The sequence below is a fragment of the Diuraphis noxia genome, unplaced genomic scaffold (genome assembly GCF_037042655.1).
Source record: "Diuraphis noxia isolate RWA-SAM2 unplaced genomic scaffold, SU_Dnox_SAM2 contig0003, whole genome shotgun sequence".
Classification (NCBI taxonomy): Eukaryota; Metazoa; Arthropoda; class Insecta; order Hemiptera; family Aphididae; genus Diuraphis; species Diuraphis noxia.
This window is the reverse complement of record NW_028301713.1, coordinates 79,401,740-79,424,707: the sequence shown is the minus strand read 5'-3', so window position 1 is coordinate 79,424,707 and position 22,968 is coordinate 79,401,740. Positions and strand designations below refer to the sequence as shown.

Here is a 22,968-nt window from a genome sequence, read left to right as displayed (position 1 = left end):
TTTTTTTTTATTTCTTTTAGCAAAAAATATACGCTATCATTAATTTTCTTTTCTAGACGGTAAATACAAGAAAAATGGTTTTTTCTCCCGAAAACTGTATCTGTACGACTACAAAAATAATATTAAAATGGATAGTTACCAATAATTTATAGTGGACTCGAAGATGATGCCTATATCACAGTATAAGTATAATATAATACGAGTACCTACCTAATATATACCTATTACAAGGCAAATCGTCTAACTCTCTCAAATATTCCACCTACTATTATAATATGTATATTATATATTATATAATGTAAATTCTAAATATATACCTGTGCGTTCTACAAGGCGCGTCGATTCGCGTTAACCCCGAAAAAATAGTACGCATTTTTTCGTTTGTTGCATAACACACACAATGCACAACTGCAGTGCAGGCAGTGGCAGTGCAAGCACGGCCTTACCACCGCTGACGATATATTATACACTCCGCGGAGGTTCCTATGTAATATGTACGTATTGAAGTAATATAATATATTATTATTATTATTATTATTATTATATTAAAGAGTTATGTTTTTCGGTATGCCGGACTGGACGTTACGAAAGCGCCGCCGCCAAACACCACTTCGACATGCACATTACTGGAAAAACTGCTACCGCGGTGCCCAGTTACGCGCGTGTATTGATACATACATTATGCATGTATATAAACAGTACGCACACGGAGATTTAACGCCATTGTGCCTTTTTTCGCCTCCGACACCTATTCAAAATAGTTGTGTACCTATATATACATACATTATATACCTCGTCGGCTGCACAGTGGCGGCGCGGCGGCAGTGCGCGATAAAAGAGAACAAATAAAAAAAACAACAACAAATCGGTTCTTTGTGTTATTATTCTTGGTGTTTTTTTTTTTTTTTTACCTTCTATATATTATAGATACGTACAATATACTATGATATTATATATACCATTGTCGGAATACACGTACATGTACTTACGGTGTATGTGTGTGAGAGTGTGTGGAGATAATCATGCAAAAAGTACGTCTATATACGGTGTCATCAAACCCTTAATCTGCCGGCGAGCAAAAACACACACACACAAACACGCGCACGCGAGTATACAGCATATTATAATATATTCCAAAACGATCTATATGTGTAAATATATTATTTGACGTGTGTGTGTGTGTGTTTAGAGACGAATATACGAGTACGCATAAATATATGCGGTATACCTACGTAGTACGATCATCCTTCCGAGTGTGGAAAACGATCACGTCGCCATAAGACCGTGACCGATCGTAAATGGGCGAATTACGGAAGTGAATAAGTCTAAAAATAGATTTATTTCGGGTTATAGTTACTCAACGTCACCGCCGATTCACAGTGAGTTATATTTCGTGTGACGTGGTCCAAAATATAATAAACTTGATATAAGTTGAATAATAGTTTTTAAGAGCTGAAAACGCTGCAAAAGTAAGATCAATGTACATTACAATAACATGCTTTATTTTGTTCTAACCAAATTTTCATAGGTAACACATTTAAATAGATTGGTTTATTGAATTTGACGTAAAACAAAACAGGCGATTTCTCGTTAATCACACATTTCAACTGCAGGTACCTATGCCTCATCTAGAATGATTGTGCGAAGGTAAAAAAAATATATTGCCATTATAATATTGTATATCATAAAATAATTGCGTAAAATTATCATTTTCACGGATGAGTTAAGATCTTATATATTCATTACAAGACACGACAAGTATGTGATAGGTTTAGTATAATTATTTGCTTGTACAATAATAATTAGAGGTATCGCGAGCGCATGAAGTAAAATATGTTTTTTTTTCTTAATTGGACCTGCAAGCCAAGGTTGTTTATTGTGTCACATTGTAATCGTCGTCGAGTATACACAGCGGCTGTAGCGCAATAATAGGTATAAGCAATAAAGGGTCTAATTATTAATCTTTCAGTATTTGAAATAAAAATTAATAAATTCGTAAAATAATTAAATTTGTTGGTAAAACTTTCTTGACTATGTTTTTTGTTGAAAAAAATTTAAAAAAATGCTTATACGTGTCGTTTTAATCACAGTTATACATATATTGTTATTCGATTCGCTCATATAAAACTAAAATTAATAGAAAAACGCCGCGACCTTCTCTTGTACCTACATACGTTGCACCTATATTATAACATCGCTACAACTATTACCTCCTCGGGTTACGTTTGAATCGTGATGGTTTGAAATTTTTCATGCAAACATGATTAGGTCAATGTTTTGAAACGATGCATATTATGTATAATAATAATATATGCGGAGATATATTTTTATATTTTTTATGTTTACCGATCACCCGCGAACACACGAAATCGACGCGGAAGTCGGTCCGCATATACCTACACATCGTAAAAACGTTATCGTTTTATCGTCCCGAGAGCGAAAAACTTGTACCACGTCAATCCAATAAAACCATATACCTATATCGTAGTAATAATAATAACATAACATAAACGATAATATGTATACGCGACCTATAGGTTATATAGGTATATTATAATATTATACCTACTGGTCGCAGCAGAACATCAGATCATGTTCCTTACACGTGTAAAAAATGTTCGAAAATCGCTCAATTATTATTATATTGCAAGATCTGCCTTATACTAATAATATAATTGTCAACGGTTATTATAATATACCCGAATGGTCAAACTATTCATATCTTTTTGGGGAAAAAAAATGATACGCACTTGTCCTTATAGTCTTATAAATATACGTCGGTACGTTACATTTGTGTAAGGCCTGTTGAGTAAAAAAAAAAAAAAAAATGCATACCTAACGTATTATGTAAAAAGGTACGTTAAAAACGTCTCCGAGAAAACGGTTAAAAATAATAATAATAAAAAATACGTTTCTCGGCGGCGAGCCGTTAAATGGAAGATTTCGGGGGTGTTTGACACAATCGGACGATTTAAAACGCAATCAACTACACGTTAATGACAAGGCCGCGTAACAAGTGCGAGCGCGGGTGGGACCTGTGGTGTCAGTGCGGCGGGGGTGTAGTAGCGGTGTACGACATGTGGTGAAACCGTTGCGGGGGGCAGATGCGCGGCTCTCTCAACCGCCGCCGCCGTCAACGGACGCGAAATACACCCACCACTGTACACATTGTATAATAATATGTAACACACACACACGTATACTTGTATAATACGTACACGTAGAGTGTATACAGTAATAATATAATGTGACTACTGTACAACGGAAAAAAAACATACTATTTTCATTATCTTCGCCCATTGTTCTTGAGGAAGCACGCTTCTTCGTACGAATAGATGGTAAAAAATGTCCGTTAAAAATAATTACGACTTTCGACGGTTATTTTTTATTTATTTTTTTTTTGCTTTCTAATTTTGAGATGACCATTTTTTTGTGATCGGTCGTCTAGCTTCGTATTTCCCACAACCCAAAGGCATTAGTAATAATAATAATAAAAAACACAATAAGATTTTCAGATGTATGTCTGCTGCCGCCTCCACGTTAGAAGTATATTATCCTGGATAAAGGGTTAAGATAATCTAGGTATAGGTCAGGTACAGTCATTAAAATAGTTTAACAATTAGTACAAAAACTTTCAACCACGGTTTAAATACTATTTATTACTTTATTATGTAAACGATCGTGTTTAATGACAAGTATGATTATTCTTTTGGCTAACATGTTTCGCGGGTATTTACGAGCACTCTAAGTCTCCGAAACAATTTACAATATTTGGGGACATTCTAGACCTGCAGCACCATCTTCCGAGATATGGGCTTGTACGCTTCGAAGTGATGCATACGAGCCATAAGATATCGGTGGTTACCATATCTATATTGTACTACATTTTCTAAGCTGACATCAGTCTTATTAATAAAATTACTGATAAAATTTGTTTTTAATTAGGTAGTTTGAAAAAAAAAAAAAATAATAAGACTATAACTTGATAGCATAATATGACGAGTGTGTCATCGCACTGGCCACTGAGGACGATAAGAGAAAGAACGGTGGACGTGTACAGGCAAATAGAGTTTAGAATGTATATTATAAGTGCTTGCTAAGCAGTTGAGAAAATCCTAGTCGTCGGTGACACGGTAAAACAATACTAAGCGGCGATCCGGATTTAATAACTGGTCCATGCTAATACTCTAGTGTGTGTCCGGTCGTGATGATGAATATTTAAACGTAGAATTTTTTCCCTACTATATCTTTACATCTCTCTCCTGCTCTCTGTCTCACACCATATTATTCTATCTCTCTTTAGCTTTTCGTTGTTTAATCAATCCAGACGGCCCTCAATGAGCGCCGGCGAATCGCCGAGCACGATCTCATGAATAATTCACCTGCGGTCCTCCGCGCACTCACCCGCACCCTTCGCTAAACTTTAGCCTTCCTATGCTAATTTCGTAACTGGAACTACTACTGTTCAGCAACAGCATCAGCAGCGCTGCACTATATATATATATACACGTGTACGCACATAATAATAATAACGCTACAACGTGTATATGTATAATATTATAATATGTATGTTTGTATAATATGTTCAATTAATGTATCTGTCTCGTGTATCATAACCAATAAGCCACCGGCAGTCTTGACCTAGGGCATTGTGAGCAAATTCCTCGGCGCGTGTAGTTATACATTTTATTAATATAATATACCGCTAGCGTACCTATATATTATACCGACTGTAACTGGACGAGAAGAGTATAGGTATACTTACGCAAATATTATGCTATTAATTTTTTTTAATTGATCTCAAGAACCCCGTATCTACGGCCTTTAGTCATGGTAATTACAGTTGTTACGTGTGTGTCTGTGTTTATACTTTATTGCAGGGATGATACATTTGAGTTATAATACAATTGTAGTGTGACGATATTAGTTGTAGTTATGATGATAATTATTGTGCATACAGTGTTTACAATATTTACGATAATCCTCCTGGTTTGAATTTGTTTTTAATACTGTTGAGGATGCTATATTATTATGATTATAATAAATTAATACAAAATCGACACTGCGACATTTCGTATGAACAGTATAAATAACAATCTATATTCTGTAGAGAACAGTTACAGCAAACAAATCAATCAGATGATATAATTGGTATAGATATATTCGTTTTTATACACGTATATGTTATTTACTATATTTTGGAATAACAAACTAAAGTCGTATAACAAATAAATGTAATTATTATTGTTAAGATCGTAAAAATCACTTTCTACCAAAAAAATATCTCGTTACATTTTATGGATTTATCCATTCAAGCATATTATCGGAATATATTATAACGATTAATCCATTGGGCGTGTGTATGATTACAATATTACAGTCTTGTTTCTCGAGGTCGCTTATGGGGACGACAACAACGGTAGACTTTGTTGACGCTAAAAGTGGTTGTACAACGGTCACATTTCACTTTATACGAGCTACGTTCGATGAAGGTGTATGTCACTATATTATAGTTCGAAATTCGAATTCTGGAAATTATACGGTCACCGCCTCGTTCGAACTTTACATGCCTATCTTTAAATGTATAATACTGCATTACAACACTGTGTTCAACGAATTGGAAGAAAATAGCGCTTTTTTAATTACTCTTTTTTTTTTTTTACTAAAGAAAGTGAAAACGATTATTTTATTATTGCTCCATCTGCCGTAATGATAATAATATTATACGAATTAGGTATTATATAAAAAGCCGTCGCTATATCGTCTATATTGTTTCTACCTAAGTCTGCCTTCTATACTATTTACCATTTTACTCAATTGTGTCCATATTAACTATTCAGTATCATCATACATTTTAATATTATTTAATTATATGAATATATATATTAAATTAATGAATAAATACCTATTTAGTGCTACCATAACGCCGTCGTACGTCGGTAACGGTCTCTTATGATTTTCATAAGTAATGACGACACCTGTTGTCCAACTCCATCCCATATGTTACATGCGAATTAATCGAGTCGTGTCTAGTTCATCACTATACGCACGCACACACTCCCGGGCGTACACGGTATTTCCATTATATTATGCTACGATATTCCAACGTTTCCAACACGGCGCGTGTAAAATCATATAATATATTGTTTAAAAAATAGATATGTGTATGCACATAAGAACATACGTGGCGGCGGCGACGACGACGACAATTTATCGGCCGCCTCGCCTTCTATATTATTTTATACGAGAACATAGGTCTATCGTCTATACTATAGATAGACTCTATAGACTGAATATGTATTATATTATAATAATATATGTTTCGCGCGTGCCTACTTCACCCGGCTATATTACATTAGTCGTGATCGACCGGATCGATCACCGACCGGCCCGGAGATTACGATTGCATGGATTGTATTATTATTATACGATATGTACGTTGCGCATAACTTGAAAAACTTGACAACTCGATTTTTTTTTTACATTTCCCTAGAACTTAATTTTGATAGATTCAAGTTAGGTATCTCAAATATCTATGTAATACTAAGATAAGCAAATTTGTATCCCACTTCAACTTCGAGTTATTGTGACTTGACTGTACTATTATCTTTAATTTTAAACGCCATGAAACATAAAGCGCCGTAGTTATATTCAGACCCATTGGGTCGGTTAAAACTGTTAAAAGTCATGTAGTTGCATATAATAGTAATATATAGCCATACACAAAACAATTAATTCATTTCGGAGAAGGTTGGTAAGTTATAACTTATAACAAACTAATTCATATGATAGTAATTGTGTAGTATACAGGTACTGATTGTATAGTAGATATTGGTAGGTACGCGTAAAAATCTATAAATGCGTATATTTTAATTCTTTTTAACTCGATGTTGTCACGTCATATGTAATCCTTACCCGATTATACATGCTTGAACTGAGCAGTGCGTAATATAATATAATATCATCACGAGTTATACGCAGTGAATCCAGAACGGTATTAAATTATAAGCGAGTATACTCGTCCGATTTATCTACGATATTATATTGTTTTATTTGTGCACTTACCTTCTTGTGAAAAACCATTGACGCTGCTACTGCTGCTAATGTTTCCCGATCCAGCTGAAAAAAAAAAAAAAACAAAAAAAAGTTTACAAGACATTTCGTAACCAATCTTTTTACGGATTGTGTAAATCGCAGCTTTACCCTGAATTTAATTTTAAAAATAGTGTCAATTGACTGATTTTTAAGTCGAGTATAAAATATTTTAATTAAGTAGATAAATACTTATGTATAATATATTATACAATTTTACTATAGTTGTAGGTATGTTTCTTTATACCCCCCCCCACCCGTATTAACGTAATTCTAATGGTTAAAGCTGCAAAATAATATTATAATAACACTGCTAAGAGTGATGACTAGTGAATTAATCTATTAGTATATTATGTAATAAATTGTTTTGTATAAGAAATAATAATCTATGATTATTGATAATAATTATATATTATATGATATTTCTACTTACCATCGTCGTGGTGCATCTGCTGTTGTGTCTGATGCATAAGTCCTTGCGAGTGCATTTGATGTTGTGGCATATTGTGAGGGTGCAAGGAGCCGCCATGGTGCCCCAAACCCAGCTCCATCCCAATCATAACCCCTTCCACGGTGTCATTCACCTCGTCTGAAAAAACATATTTACACTTAGATTAAATTCTGTAAAGAAAAGTGCAATGGAATTTATAGAATTACTGATAATATTATATTTTATTGTACAATAGTGACACATAGGTGAGTATTATTACAGAAATATTGTTATTAATGATGAGTTTTCACATGTGTAATTATATTTTTATAGAATATTTCTAAATTATTTCACCTGATTTACTTCTTTCTATATTTGTAATAATTTGTCGTATATTTCAAAATCAAACATAAGATCGTAAAGGTGTATTATGTTATAAAACCAAAAACGTATAATCTAATAGGCAAATAAAAACTAGTTTTATTCAGTTTTCATCAGATGTGTTTGCCTAATTTGGTTTTTATTTTCGACTTTATAATATGTAGGCATATGCAGATATTTACATTACATAAATAATAATATAATACCTACGTAATTAAATTATGGTTTAACGTTTAAGACTAGAACCGATGCAAATAGTTTAGACTGATGTTCGACGGCTGTCTTTCGCCGTACATGTTACTCAGAACCCTTGAGGTGTTAAGTCGGAGATTTTCGCTTTGTCACCGTGTCATTACAATCATTACAAGCGGTCAATAGTTGTCGCTATCCCGGTGGCCTGCCACGATCGTTGACAGTGCGCTGTGCTCTTATTTGTTCTTCGACTCGTACTGCGGTATACACACATATACGCACGTATCTCATACTAAATTAACCTTTCAATTTTATTTTCAGACAGTTTTAGCAACAACGTGAAGGCAACATAAGATTATCTCCACCAATGCGTTTGTTAATTTTTCGTGGATTGGGTATCTCTAGGTATTAGTATTATTTAGGTTGATGACACACGCATACATATTATAGAACATTCAATGTTCATGTGCATTATACCTAGGTAGGTACGTAGGTATATACATTTATATATAGCATATTACAATATAGCTTTTCTTTTATCGGGATGGGATATATATTATATTATTGTAACGACCGTATTTATGTAAATGTCCCGAGTCGTGCGGATAAGTACGCTGCGAAAAAAACGAAAAAGTGTGAAAATTGAAGCTCGTGATGACGCTAGTGGTCAACCACTGTGGGGTGTCATCTCTGCGGCGTGCGCGTGTGCGTATAAATCTCGATCACGCGGGTCCGGTCAGAATCGTGGCTTGATATTCTTCCAATGTACCGGGTCATCTCGCGTTGTGTGTGTGTGCGTTTGATAACACGAAACCAACATGAAGGAATGAGAACAGAGAAAAAAAACAAGGGAAAAAATGAAGAAATGAGGTAAAAAATAAAATGAAATAATAAAATAAGAGAAGGAAAAATTCCCGTGAAGCTACGCGGATCGGACCCGTTATGCTCACGTGTGTCACTGCACGAATGCAAACTCCAGTGACAATCAGTTCGTGGGTATCTCTCAATAAAATTATCTCAAGACGAAAAGCCTATTCAAGCGTCTCTTTGAGTGTATAGGTATACATTTTTTACATACTTATATAGGTTGTATAGGTGCATTCGCAGATTCGTTATCGAAATGTTAGAATTATAAGGATAATTGAGCGTACCTATTCATTATTATATATTAATTTTCATTTTGTCATGAAGAGTCCATAATTTTTTAAGAGTATGTAAAAGCGATATATGTATTATAATCCTATTAAATAATATCGTTAACCTTTGTTATATCTATGTGTGCACATAATATCCAGACGTCGATGGTCAAAAACCGACGAACATCTGGGTGATTTAAATACTCGGTAAATTTCAACGTTTTAATCGTTATAAGTTCACCGCACAGTGGTTGAGGAGGGGGGAGGGAATGGACGAATGCTATTTCTACTTCGGTACAATATTTAATCTGAAATAAAAATTTTCATATCATTTCGCGTTGGCATTTCGTTCACGTGCCTCATATAAATCGGGTTTTATCTACCGCGCGACGTTTATTATATTATAATAGGTAGGTACACAAAAATATAACGAAAACAAATGCACGAAGGCGGTGTGGTGAGCGTGCGTCCGGCGTGCGAGACGAGCCGGTGCGATCTATAAAAATAATGGTAATAATAAAAATATAATGTAATACACTGCTAAATAAAAGGAGGAGGCGAGACGGTCGGCGATCGTCGTCGGCGTTAAGAATGCCGATCGCGGTCGCGGAGACACGCGCTCGCGCGAAAGAACATAATATATGTATATATACCGTGATAATAACAGCGCTCCGAGTACAGTTTGAGTTTGATTTGTCCTCGAGATGCGTCCGGTAGAACCGCCTTAATGCGTGCACGTTGTATATCATATTTATACTTTATACGCTCTATACATATTATATTATATACCAATTATATATATATATATTATAATATTTACTAAGATTATTATTACTTATTAGTTATTACTATTGTTGTTGTTGTTGTTATTATTATTATGCATTATGTTGTATCGTTTCGATATTATGTGCTATATGAGTGGGCGGCTGTATTTGTACGTGAAAATCCACGGCGTCGCGTTCAACAGGTTTCAAGGTGTGAAAGTGCAGAAATATATATTATATTATATCATTATCATCATCGCCGCAGACAAATTTACTACTGGACCACGCACTAGTGGTGTATACCAAAATCATATATTGACTTGCATAGATTTAATGCAACTGCACGTTGCAGGAAGGTCTGAAACTCTGAACCTTTATTTTTAACATCCAAAAGTCCGGTGGCCTAATCGTCACGACGGCTAGGTCCGTGCACAACAAGTTAACGGCTATTATATACCTTATACCTAATATTATATATATATATATATATATATATATATATATATACAAGTACATAATAATATAAAAAGATATGACTTACCGCACATATTGGTAAGTACTTATGTATATATATATATATCATATACCCTCATATATAATACATAATATGATACGTTACGCGGCTCAGCAGTTGACTTTCAAAGACTATTTTTTCGTTTTTTTTTTCACGTGCCACCTATAATATATAGTTATATAAAAGCACACACTACAACCATATAATATTACGATACAGTAATAATAATATTGTCGTCATGACCACTCGCGTGTTGTAAAACCGCGTTGACATTATACATTCACATAGACAGAAGAATAGAAATTTAACCTCATTTTTTTTTTTTTTTTACTTAACCGCTTTATCAATCATGAAATCGGAATAATATTTGCGTTTTTCTGTGCAAAGAGGGGAAAAAAATTAAGAGAACGACGACAAAGTGAAATAAATCATTGCTTTCGCGGAGTAAACTCGGATGAACCGACGACGGCGTGGTACATGTATATGTGCGTAAAAAAAAAAAAAACAATGTAACGTGTGCACGCGCAGTGCAAGTCGCGTTCCTACCTTATAATAAATCGTTGTCGAAGCAAACGTCGCGGCGAAAGGCCGTCTGTTTATACGTCGCGGTCGCCGATGACGATTCTATTCCCATATACACAAACACCTAGGTATACGTTCCTATACTGTAATATTGTATTTGTCTGGGTATATTTTAGACGAAAACATCGTTAGTATTGTATATAATATTTTATTATTATTATATATATATTATAATGATTTTTACATAAGTGTAAAATATTACGATATGCAACTATGCAGAATGACGCGATACATCTAAAAACTTATACTATTCTTGGTACCAATAATACATATAATATTTGATATTTTATAAATATTAATAAATAAATAAATGCAATCTGACTTTATAGCAATATATATTATTATAATTTAAGAGTACTGTATGTTTAATATATTGACTCAGCGCGTGTCCATAGCTCCGTAACCGGCGTATATAGTAATAATAATAATAATAATAATAATAATAATAATAATAATAATAATAATAAAAATAATAATACAACTTTTCGACGTACTCTGGACTGTGGGAGGTTATAATCGCTTATTCGAATACACATGAGTATAACGATGATGTAGTATATATCAACAAAATTGAAAATACATCATACCTACATATCGGTAAACCTCTTCGTATATGCGTAAACACTTCGGCTTGTTGTTTAAGCAGAATATGCATGACAATCGTATAGGATGGTTTATCGCCGACGCTAATATGCCTGTTGCCTACCTATAATATTATGAAAAAAGCGCATGGTTTCGAACCGTTGCAATCGCACATCATAAACAGAATTTATTATCAAAAAGCATACCACTGTTACTTAGATGAACATGGTTAGCATGTCATTATAATATGTAGGAATCGAGTTAAATATTGTTTATAGAAGTCAAATAATTTCCCATATAGGTACCTACTTAATGTCGTGCAAAAAGTCGTTTCTAGATTATAATATAAAATAATAAAATATAAACTGAAATTCATGTATATAAACTTCCTTACTCCTGCTCAGCATTCACAGCTGAGTCAATTGCCATATTAAAAGCGATCGAAATAATATCCGATTATCACTTGACACTTATAAGACACTATTATCTTTACCGAATCCCTCAATTCGATCAACAATATAAAAGACACATATAATCCTTCAGACAATGGCCTATATATTCAAAATGAAATCTACACCTTACAATACCTTTTATTTACTTACTTACTAACTCTTTTGGATACCTATAGTCGCCTATAGACATTCTAACATAAAAAAAAAACGAACTCGCTGATATCGCAGCCAAAAATGCTATCACATCTTCACTATCATCGCCCACACAAATCGTTTCCTCCAGTGAGAAAGTGAGAAAGTGACATACGAATGCTCATAACAAAGAAATGTCAACAAAGATGGCATCAAAGGTGGACATCTTATTACACGAAATTTAACCATATTAAAAAAAAACACCGATAATTGGACATTTCCCTTTGAAATTCACAGACAATTCGAAGTAATAATAATCAAACTAAGAATTGGACACACGAAAATCTCCCACAGTTTCCTAATGCCCAAAGAAGAACCCCCAATATGCACAACCTGCGGTGTCCAAGTCACCATCAACCACATACTCACGAAATACCGAACCTATGACAGTACCCGAAGAAGTCACAACCTACCCAGATCACTATCAGAAACTCTATGCAATCACCCTCAATCCATTATCCAATTCAATCCATTATCCAATCATTCAATATTCATCACAGCCGCCAATCTTATATCCAAAATTTAATGTAACTTATACATACATACAATTATTGTAATTTATGTAATTTTTGTAATTTATAATTTTTGCACTGTAAGATCAATGGCTCATGTTGCCGAGGGTATTATTAATAATAATAATAAAATATATATACACTATTAAATGGTTTATTTGATTTTCAACGCTATAACCATGAACAATATTAAAAAATAATTTATCGACAAATTGGTTAATTTTAAATATTTGATAACAGTACCTACATTAAATATTAAGTATTGTTTTGGTTATGTAACATAATGTTTCTTTTTTTAGATTTCAGTTAAAATTGTATATTATTATAGGTAACGACATTTTGTATAAAAAAAAATGTAATTTCGTAATTGCGGTCTTGTTAACATAATGACATGAAATCAATTTAATACTGTGTTGGCTTTCACGTACTTTTTAATGATGAACTTAAATCAATAACGAATCTTTTTTTAAAGATAACAGTGTAATAAACTATATAAAATACCTTATTGATTATAGCAGCTAAAATATAAACAATATTTTTGATATTAATTTAAGATTAAAAAAAATATAGTGTAGGTATGCAACACTATTGATCTTGTTATTTTTTTCAAAAATAAAAAAAATATTTAACGATTTACAATACTGTAAGATAATTTTGATCAATTATGGCAAAATTGAACCTTGTGATTTTCTATGGTTTCACAAATTTTTACCTACTATTTCTTAAGGACGCTCGGAATAAAAATTAGTTCATTTTGCGTTAGAAGAAAAAACGGATATCCTTCATTTTCTCACTTTATCGTCATGAAGACTATTAATAATGTCTATTACCAGTATTACCTATAGCTGGTAATTATTGTACTCAGAAATCGGAAGCTGTTTATTTCTGAATTAAAATACAAAATAATATATGTGTATAATAGTATATACTTGTACTACCTACATATGTTATGATTATATTAATTCGTCACATAAAAAATATACATTATAAACAACTTACATAACCAATAAATATTTTTTACTCACCTATACATGTCCTACCGATACCTATACCTATCTACTAATTTGTTATAAATGATAACATATGCACTTTGATATTTTTTTGTATGATCGACAATATTTTCTTAAGAAAGTATAAAACAAACGATATTTTAGACATATCTATCAATAAGAAAACATTTGGTTTTAGGATCATATTAACACCAGAAATGTTTTAACGAAAACTTTTTCTGTGATAAGTGTGATTGCTCTAAATAATTTTTTATCATAGCAAACTATTTGTCGAGTTTTAATATTATTTGTATAGCTTTATTTAGTCTAAAAATATATAGCATGAGATATATTGATACATAATATTATTAATATTATGATATCACCACCAATATAGCACTTTGTCAAATAGATTTTCCCTGACTACTAATTAATACGGGTATATCTATAAATAATCAACTTTGATCGAGTTTAGCTCAAATAATATTTACCTAGTTTCTGTTTTGGATGATATTAAAATTTTAGGTACACGAGCAATAATTCAAGAAGGTCGATTAAATTATTTTACCAATCAGATAAATAAGAAAATCATTTATTTAAGATTTTTTGTATTATTTTATTCAGAAGTCCTTGCGGAATTGTACGTGCGTGCGAATGTGTTTTCGATAATAATAATATAACTATCTTTTTTAAATTTTAAATTATAAAAATAAGAATAAAAATTCAAAATACTTCTGTAGCTTAAATGTATCTTAATCCACCTTATTGTTTTCCAATTACTCAATGCACATAAGCACATACTGAACGGGGCTGAATAACCGAATGATTTATATAGATGTTATTATCAGAATAAAAAAATTAAAACGTAATATTTTATTGCCAGCTATATATTATTATGCGTATCTTATTATATATTGACATTCCACTTGGTATTGAACGATTACCAATTACAGAAAGCTCCGATTACTTAGTTGGCAGCTGGGTACCTATATTTAGTATGTACAATATGTGGTTTTAATACCACTCTGCGATGCTATTCATCTTTCATTCATGGCATCTAAATACATATACTATATATTGGAATATTCCTATTGAAGCTTTTGTTTTACTCAAACTGAACGTACATAAAACACATTCGCTTCTATAACGCATTTATACATAAACATATATTATATTATACACATTTAGTATCACCCTCTTTTGGTGTTAATAGGTATGCATTATATTTTGTTATTATTATTAAAATGTGCGAGTAATATATACCTGCATCAATACACTACATACACAGTACACACCGTCCACCATTCACTGCAGAACCCTGTGACATCCGACGCGGTAACAGAGGAAACGTCACAGACAATTAACGGCTATTGTGACGGCAACGTGTCTGCGTGCTGTTAAGGGTGGGCGAGGGTTTCCGTGGGGCTCGGTGGAGAAACAACCCCACGTGTATATACTGCGGCACCTCACACTACAATATAATATACCTACCAATCTAGTACCTATAATATAGGTATAATATGTATAAATACATGTACCTATAGTTTAATACGGTCAGTAAAAAAGGATTTTTTCACGATTGATCATACTTATTCAGTAACCAAATATAGGTATGATGTGTAATTTAATATATATATATAATAGCCATCATATAGAGTAAAATTGATTTCCGGAAATTTGCAGAATAGGACACAGAAATTCTTCATACCAATCAAATATTATACATAACTTTATAATATTATAGTTATTATCATCATTATAATATTATTATATCATATAATATAACAACCTGGCAGTGATCCGACCTGTCGGTATTATTACGACAATGAAATAATAATAAGACTATATTTTTAATATATTTGCGTGTTTTCGTTATAAATTATTTTATTTCATGCGACAATTTCCGCGATAAAAATAAAACGGTATACGAGCTATGTCGAGAAATAACGTAAATCGATATATATATATATATATACATAAAAAATGTATCTCTGCAGTTACGAATGACCGGAAAAAGAACTGATGGTTACGCAATTAATTGGATTTTCCATCTGGGACGGGTTTCCACCGTTGGAAAATTTAATCTGCCACTTTCTCTTGAGGTTTTTTCTCGTTCATTTCCTTCTTATGTATTGGTTAGGCGTAGGTATATTTTATATATACACTTTTATTATACACCTTTTTTTCCAATCAACCGATTGATTTTTTTGTGGTTTTCCACGAGTAATTTTCTTCTTCCTCTTCATAAAACACACGCGCACGCACCCAGTGTGCACATCACCCATTTATCAAAACGAATTCTTAGGTTTCTATTTACTTCAATGAATACTTAATCAAATGAGTTTTTGGATGAAATTGAATCTACAAGCTTATTAATATTTTAAAACAAAAATACTCAAGACAAATTTTAAAACTTATTTTATTTTTTTTGTATAATAATACATACATTATATTAAATATATATTATAATATTATAATATAATGCACATCCAAAATACAAATATTCACAGGATTAATAATTGTGATTTATATAGAATCATTTGCTTGTAAAATATTTTTTTCTCTTTATATAATATATTAATATATCTATTAGGTACCTATATCATTAAGAATATTTGTAAGCAAAGATAATCCACACGAGTTTTTCTCATAGAAGCCTATTAATCTTTTTATATTAATTTAATTAAAATAAATAAATAAATAAATAAATAATTTTTTTACTTTTGTATACATTTTTGGAATATTTATATGAAATATATATATATATTTTTTTATTTAAGTATAAAAAATAAAAAATATACAATCTGTATAACATAAATACAATAAGTAATTTGGATAACAATTTTTACCAGACTGGACGGCTTGAGGGAAGAGAGAGTCAATTGACACTACTTCCAATATGAACTTAATTTAAATTTAATTTAATTGTATAAAATAAATGTATTTATAATATATAATTTTGGTTAATTGGTTAGAAAATCACGTGGCCATTTTCGTTTGAGACGACGGGGAGGGTTGTCAGTTAGTGTTTTAGATGTTAGCTTGGCGACTAGGGGATTAGGATGATTTAGCACGTTTTTGTGAAAGTTATTATAGTTATGCAAAGCTAGTGCAGATATCGTTGGAACGTTGAGATCATGATGTAGGGATCTGTTACTTACATACCATGGGGCGTTTGTGAGGAGACGAAGGTTTATAGATTGGAAAACTTGGAATATTTTCAGGTTAGAGATTTTTGTAGAGCCCCAAAATTGGATGCCATACGTCATTGCTGGGCGTATTAATTGTTTATAAATTAACATTTTGTTTTCAAGTGAGATTTTAGAGCGGAGTAGTTGTCTTAGCTTGTGCAGACGGAGATTTAAGGATTTTCGTTTTAGTTTTATATGCGTTGCCCAGGTCAGTCTTTTATCTAGATGGAGACCGAGGTATTTGCAGACTGATGTGCCCATAGGGATTATTTTGTTATTGAGATAAACGGGGGGAATATTTTTTGGGCTGAGGGTAAAGGTAATATGAGTGGATTTGCTTTCATTTATTTTTATTCTCCATAAGTTGAACCAGTTTTGTAAGTTATAGTTAGGTGGTCTTGGAGGTTATTTATGGCAGAGTCTAAGTTAGGACTGGATGAGGTTATTGCAGTATCGTCTGCAAAAGTAGGTAGCTAAGTTGGTGTTATTTGATTGAGGTAGATCAGCTGTATATATATTGAACAATGTAGATGGGAGAATGCTGCCTTGAGGTACGCCTGCTCTTATAGGATGAGTATTAGAATACTCTTCCTCACATCGTACTACGAAGGAGCGGTTTGTGAGGAAAGATTTTAAGGTTAGGTTAAATATTAAAATGTGATATAATTTTTTTCGATAAATGTAACAACGGGTAATTATTTAAAAATATATAAATAATAAAAAAATAAATATAGCAGTACCTATAAATAATTTAATAAAAAATAAATAGTTATATTAAACACTAGATAAACTATTTGTACCATATAAAAAAATTACATAAACAAATCTTTCTAAAACGACTGATAGTACCTTCCAATAATAAATATTCAAAAAATATTGTTGTTTTTCAAAAATAATCAAAGAACATGAAAATAATCTTTGATAGGTATATAAATAAAAAATTGTTATCGTTTTTTGTATTTATATAAGATTAAAACCTAATAAATATTTAAAAAAAAAACCATTCAAGCCACATACAAGGTAATACGATATTATTGTTTTATTTTATTGGCAAATGTTAAGATTGAAAAAAATTATAAAGGTAAGTCTCAAAAAATTAATAACCAACAAATCCGACTATAAATGTATGAGTAATGACTACCTAGAACCCATAATACATTTTAATAAAAACCGTAAAAAGCCATATTTTAATTATTTTTTTTTTTTAAATAGTGTTAAAGCAATCAAATTTATTATTTAAAGTTATTTAAAGTTCCTTGAAATCAATATTTAATTTACTATCATAGTTTTGTCGTTTCGTGTATCTGATTTTAGAAGTTAATCTACTATTACTGTTAAATTGATTTTAAATTTGTCTTTTTAAACACTACTATCATTTAATATTATACTGTGCCTATAATTGAATTAAATATCATCACTTGTTGTTTAATAGATAAATTATATTTAATTTAAAGGGATAACGACTTTATAAAAAAAGTATGTATATAGCCTTATAAGTTACCTACCCATAAAGTTTAAATGTATGTGATACGATAATATTTTTATTTTACTCTTTCAATTATACTGTTAAGTTACGGTCATCCAATACAGGTACTCACTATCTAGCGATTTTGGCTTATTGTGACTTTACTATGATCCAAAAACATAATATAATAATATCTAAATCAAGTCTAGGGAAATGACTGCTCTGCAGCGGACGCCGCGCCGGCCGTCTGGGTGTTGTGTACGACTCGCGGTAGCGCGCAATAATTATAGTGTTTATACTATATCGCTATATATAATACCTATGGCCATAGTGTTCATAATATAATATCATTATAATATATTGTACAGACGTCGAGTGCGGGTGCGGCGCATAGACGTTTGATGGCGACGACTATGACTACGACTAGGGGACCCGTCATCAGCAGTATAACCCGTAATTATTATCGTTTTGTGTTGTCCTTGATGTCTGTGCGAGGCGCAATGTCAGCAGCTGCTGTTCGACTCTGATAACGACACAAAACTGTATACACACGTATAATATATATATATATTGTAAGCTCGGGACTGAAAGGGTTGTGACGTGTTCGCTGAAATGTCAATGACTTCGTTGGAGGTCGATAGTAAGAATTAGTGCAAAAAAAAAACGATTACCCGTGATACTGGCCTAAACGAATTTGCGCAAGTTGAGCGTTTGTATGCAGCACGCGTACGCATAACATGCGTTTACCTCGATGTTTAGATAATCATATACCTATAATTATGTTCCCTACCGAAAAGTTTGATCGGAATGATAAAAGTGTAAATTGTGTTTTATATATAATATATTATTATTATACTATTTAGGTACCTCTGTACTTCTGTATATATTTTATATAATTTATATATATCTACAGTTATTTATAAATATCTATATTGTACCAATATTACAATAATTTAATATATTATTTGTATCTATATGATGAAATCACATAGCTAGGTATGTAGTGGATAATATAATAATAATAATCGTCTATATTTGCATTTATGTATGTGTTTATGGAGTACCTATGGGTGATAAAAGAATGGTAATCGGCGGAAACGACAACAATAAACGTGCGGCTCGGCAAAGCTGGGCACCGACCTGTGGATTCACCCGCACATCGTTTGTTTGTGTCTGTTAGTTTTTTTTCGCTTATCAAGAACGTACGAGGAAAATGATTTTGACATAACATAATTATGCATCACGAGCCTAACATATAGTCTAATATTGAAATTTAAAATAAAAGATTTAAAAAATATATTAACTTTATAGTTGGAGATATTATATACTCAATGCTACTCCATTTTATAATACAATGAAACCTACCTTAACGGATACCAGTATACCAATAAGTAGTGAACGCATTTTTGGGAATGAACTTCTACCTTTTTACAAACTGAACCCATCTAAGTTTGGTTAGCGGGCAAAAGTTTAGCACCAGAGTGTCTGATAATTAAAGCTTTCTCTGTATCATTCAAAAATGATGGTATTAGATATAAGATTATGTATAAAACTATACCTTAACCAGGATACTAATATAAATAAAATTATTTAGTTTTTATCGGTGCAATTGGAATTGGCTCTTCAATACAGGTAGTCAATATTTTACCCTTACTAAGTACCTTTGAATTGGCTCCCAAGAATTTACTGTTGAATTGGCTCCCTATCGTTTTTTTTTTTAAAATTTATTGGTTGCCAAAATGTTAATAATTTAAAGTACGTATAATTCGTAATTCGTATATTTTACATCGTTAAACAAAATTAAATTAAAAAATTAAAAAACAGACAATATTTTACCTAAGTGCGTCATTATAAAATTTATCTATATTATATAAATTAAAAAAATAAAAATCAGACAGTATTTTACCAAAATGCGTCATTATAAAATTTATATATACAAATTAATAAGTTAAATAAAAATATTATATTAGACTTTTTTTCGGGATCTATACTTATTGGTCAATATTTTTATGTATGGAAACCTCGAACTTACACCAGTATCATATTTAATAATTTAATTTTCTAAAAATTTTATTTTAACTCTAATTTCTTTCCTGTGTGGTTTTGTTGTATTGGAACTCTTTATAATAATTTTTGTATCAGATTGAATACTATATAATATATTTAGAAAGAAGTTGAATATATTTGGATTTTACGTCGTAAAAGTAAACGCCTATAATATGAGAAGCCCTGGTTAAAAAATAATATTTAACAATTTAAGGAGCCAAATTCAAATATACATTTTTCAGGAGCCAATTCAAGGATCGAATTTATATTTACCCCAAATTGGGAGCCAATTCAATGGTAGTCGTTTTTATCAACTCAATAACTTGATTATATATATATTTTTTAATTTTTGTGATTTTGTGTTGTGTGGACAATTTATTTTGTCTGTATGATTCTTACTAATACATAACATAAATATCAGGTTATATTATAATAATCCTCAACTAGAATTTCCATATAGACGAAAAAAATGTTATTGTATTTAAATTATAATAATTTTAACTAAACATTTGACATAATATACAGGTTCAGTGTAACAAAAATTAGATGTGGAATATTAGTCGGAATATAATGCTATAAATTAGCTACTATAGTAAGTATTAATACCTTAAAAAATTGTATAACCTATAGCCGTAAAATAAGGAATTTGAACAACGAATATTTATCTTGTAAAAAGGAAAATAAATAACCTGTGTAGAAAATCATAAGATTTTGAACAGTTGCCACTTGGTATTGAGTTAATTAAATAATGTTTGTACTGCAACAATGATAATCAAAATATACAACAGTGTTAACTCCGTGGGAAAATATTAATTCAGTTTTAGGCTTATTTATATGTATTTGTTTTTTTTTTTTTTAATAATACGAAAACAGTTCAGTGTCACGATGAACTTAATGGTGTGAGTATAATACTATATATATGTTTACATATTATACAACGTTTGACCGTGGGATATTATGAAAACGAGAGGAAAGGAAGTGTGTTTACAGGCTACAGCAACCACCGTCGGAAAATATTGTAAACGTGCACGCAAAGCTTGCTGCGTAGTCAAGGAGATGATATTTTTTCAAATTTTTCTTACACGTTCTATCTAACTTCAACAATAATGTATTATTATTATATTATTTAGAGCTTAAGTTATTTATTAAAATATCCCTACTATAGGTATATTATAGATTACAATCAAAGTTTGTTTGAAATTTAAATAAATATTATCGACTTAAAATTTTAGTAGTTTGATAAGAATAGAGTTAATATTAATCGAAGAAAATATGCGAATTTACCCTGTAAAATCTAATTTGAAAAAATTCATTTCCGGCGTTTACTTGCGTTAAAGTCACTTGGTTGGCGTGGTGGATCATAATGTGTCGTTGATATAATAACATTTTATTGGTTGTTAATATAATAATATCGCACAGGTAGGTGTTTAATAATATAATATATAGACAATATAGGTATAGTTACTTACCAAAAGCAGTGAGTCGAAGCGCGTTCCGGGGTAGGTCCCGTGTCCCGAAGCTGAAGTTATAGCTGATGCTTACACGAACGCACACTCTCTACGGATGCGCCCACGAAATCGGTCGACGACGACGAGGGTGATAATATTATGTTATTCTATACAACTTTACTGACGAACAACGCACGTCTTTGTAAACGGTTAATGATTTATGTTATAGGTATAATATGATATTATAATTATCGTATTGACTACGGTGTGGCACGGCGAAATCGGCGATTTACGAATAATAATAATAAGAACGACGATAAATTAATAAATATTTTAATATTATTGTTTAATTCGTAAATGGAATTAATATTCGAAATCCGGTCGAGTGGTCCGAAGGGCTAGGGCGTCGATGCGCACGGGTGCGGAGAAGCAAACCGGGTGAGAAAAAAAAATTACGATAAGTCAATCGAAGCACAAACACCGCACACGCACACACACACTTACACACACCGGCGAGATCGCAAGCTCTCTATATGGTCTACCGATGGTGCGTCACGACCGTCGTCCGCCGTGCTCGCTGGTTAGGCACTGCTACTATGCGCGTGGAGGTACCGGTCTGTACTATGGTCCACTGGCAAACCAAACGCTCGGAACACCGTCTCCCCCGCCGCCGTCACAAGGGCCTCACGCCATTGGCCCGGAGCCGGGGCCGCCCGCAACAGGTGCCACACGCGCGTACACACAAACACACACACACACACACACACACACGCTCTGGCGCGCGCATTTACCTGTCGGCTACACACGCACACGCGGCTACATGTTGCCCCTCTCCCCCCTCATATCATTGCTAATGTTTCAGGTCTATAGGGGAGTGGGGATGCGCTATTGGCGGCGGCGGGGGGACGACGACGACGACTTTATTGCCGCCCGCGTCTTTTTGGTCATTTCCCGCCACAGTATAAGTTTCACCATAATAATAATAACGATAATATAATAT

At 32.2% G+C, this 22,968-nt stretch overlaps 1 protein-coding gene across 4 annotated transcripts in view; it reads right to left on the bottom strand.

Annotated features, from left to right (window-relative positions):
• sv (paired box protein shaven) overlaps nt 1-22,583 on the bottom strand; it is a 75,844-nt gene extending 53,261 nt beyond the window's left edge. For all 4 annotated transcript variants that reach the window (XM_089223009.1, XM_089223013.1, XM_089223011.1 and 1 more), the window contains exons 1-3: nt 21,990-22,583; nt 7,526-7,681; nt 7,066-7,119 (exon numbers count right to left, since the gene is read on the bottom strand). In XM_089223009.1, the coding sequence (XP_089079135.1) occupies nt 7,066-7,119; nt 7,526-7,652 (181 nt within the window). In that variant the 5' untranslated portion in view covers nt 7,653-7,681; nt 21,990-22,583. The remainder of the gene's footprint in view (nt 1-7,065; nt 7,120-7,525; nt 7,682-21,989) is intronic.
• Nucleotides 22,584-22,968: the final 385 nt, after the last annotated feature.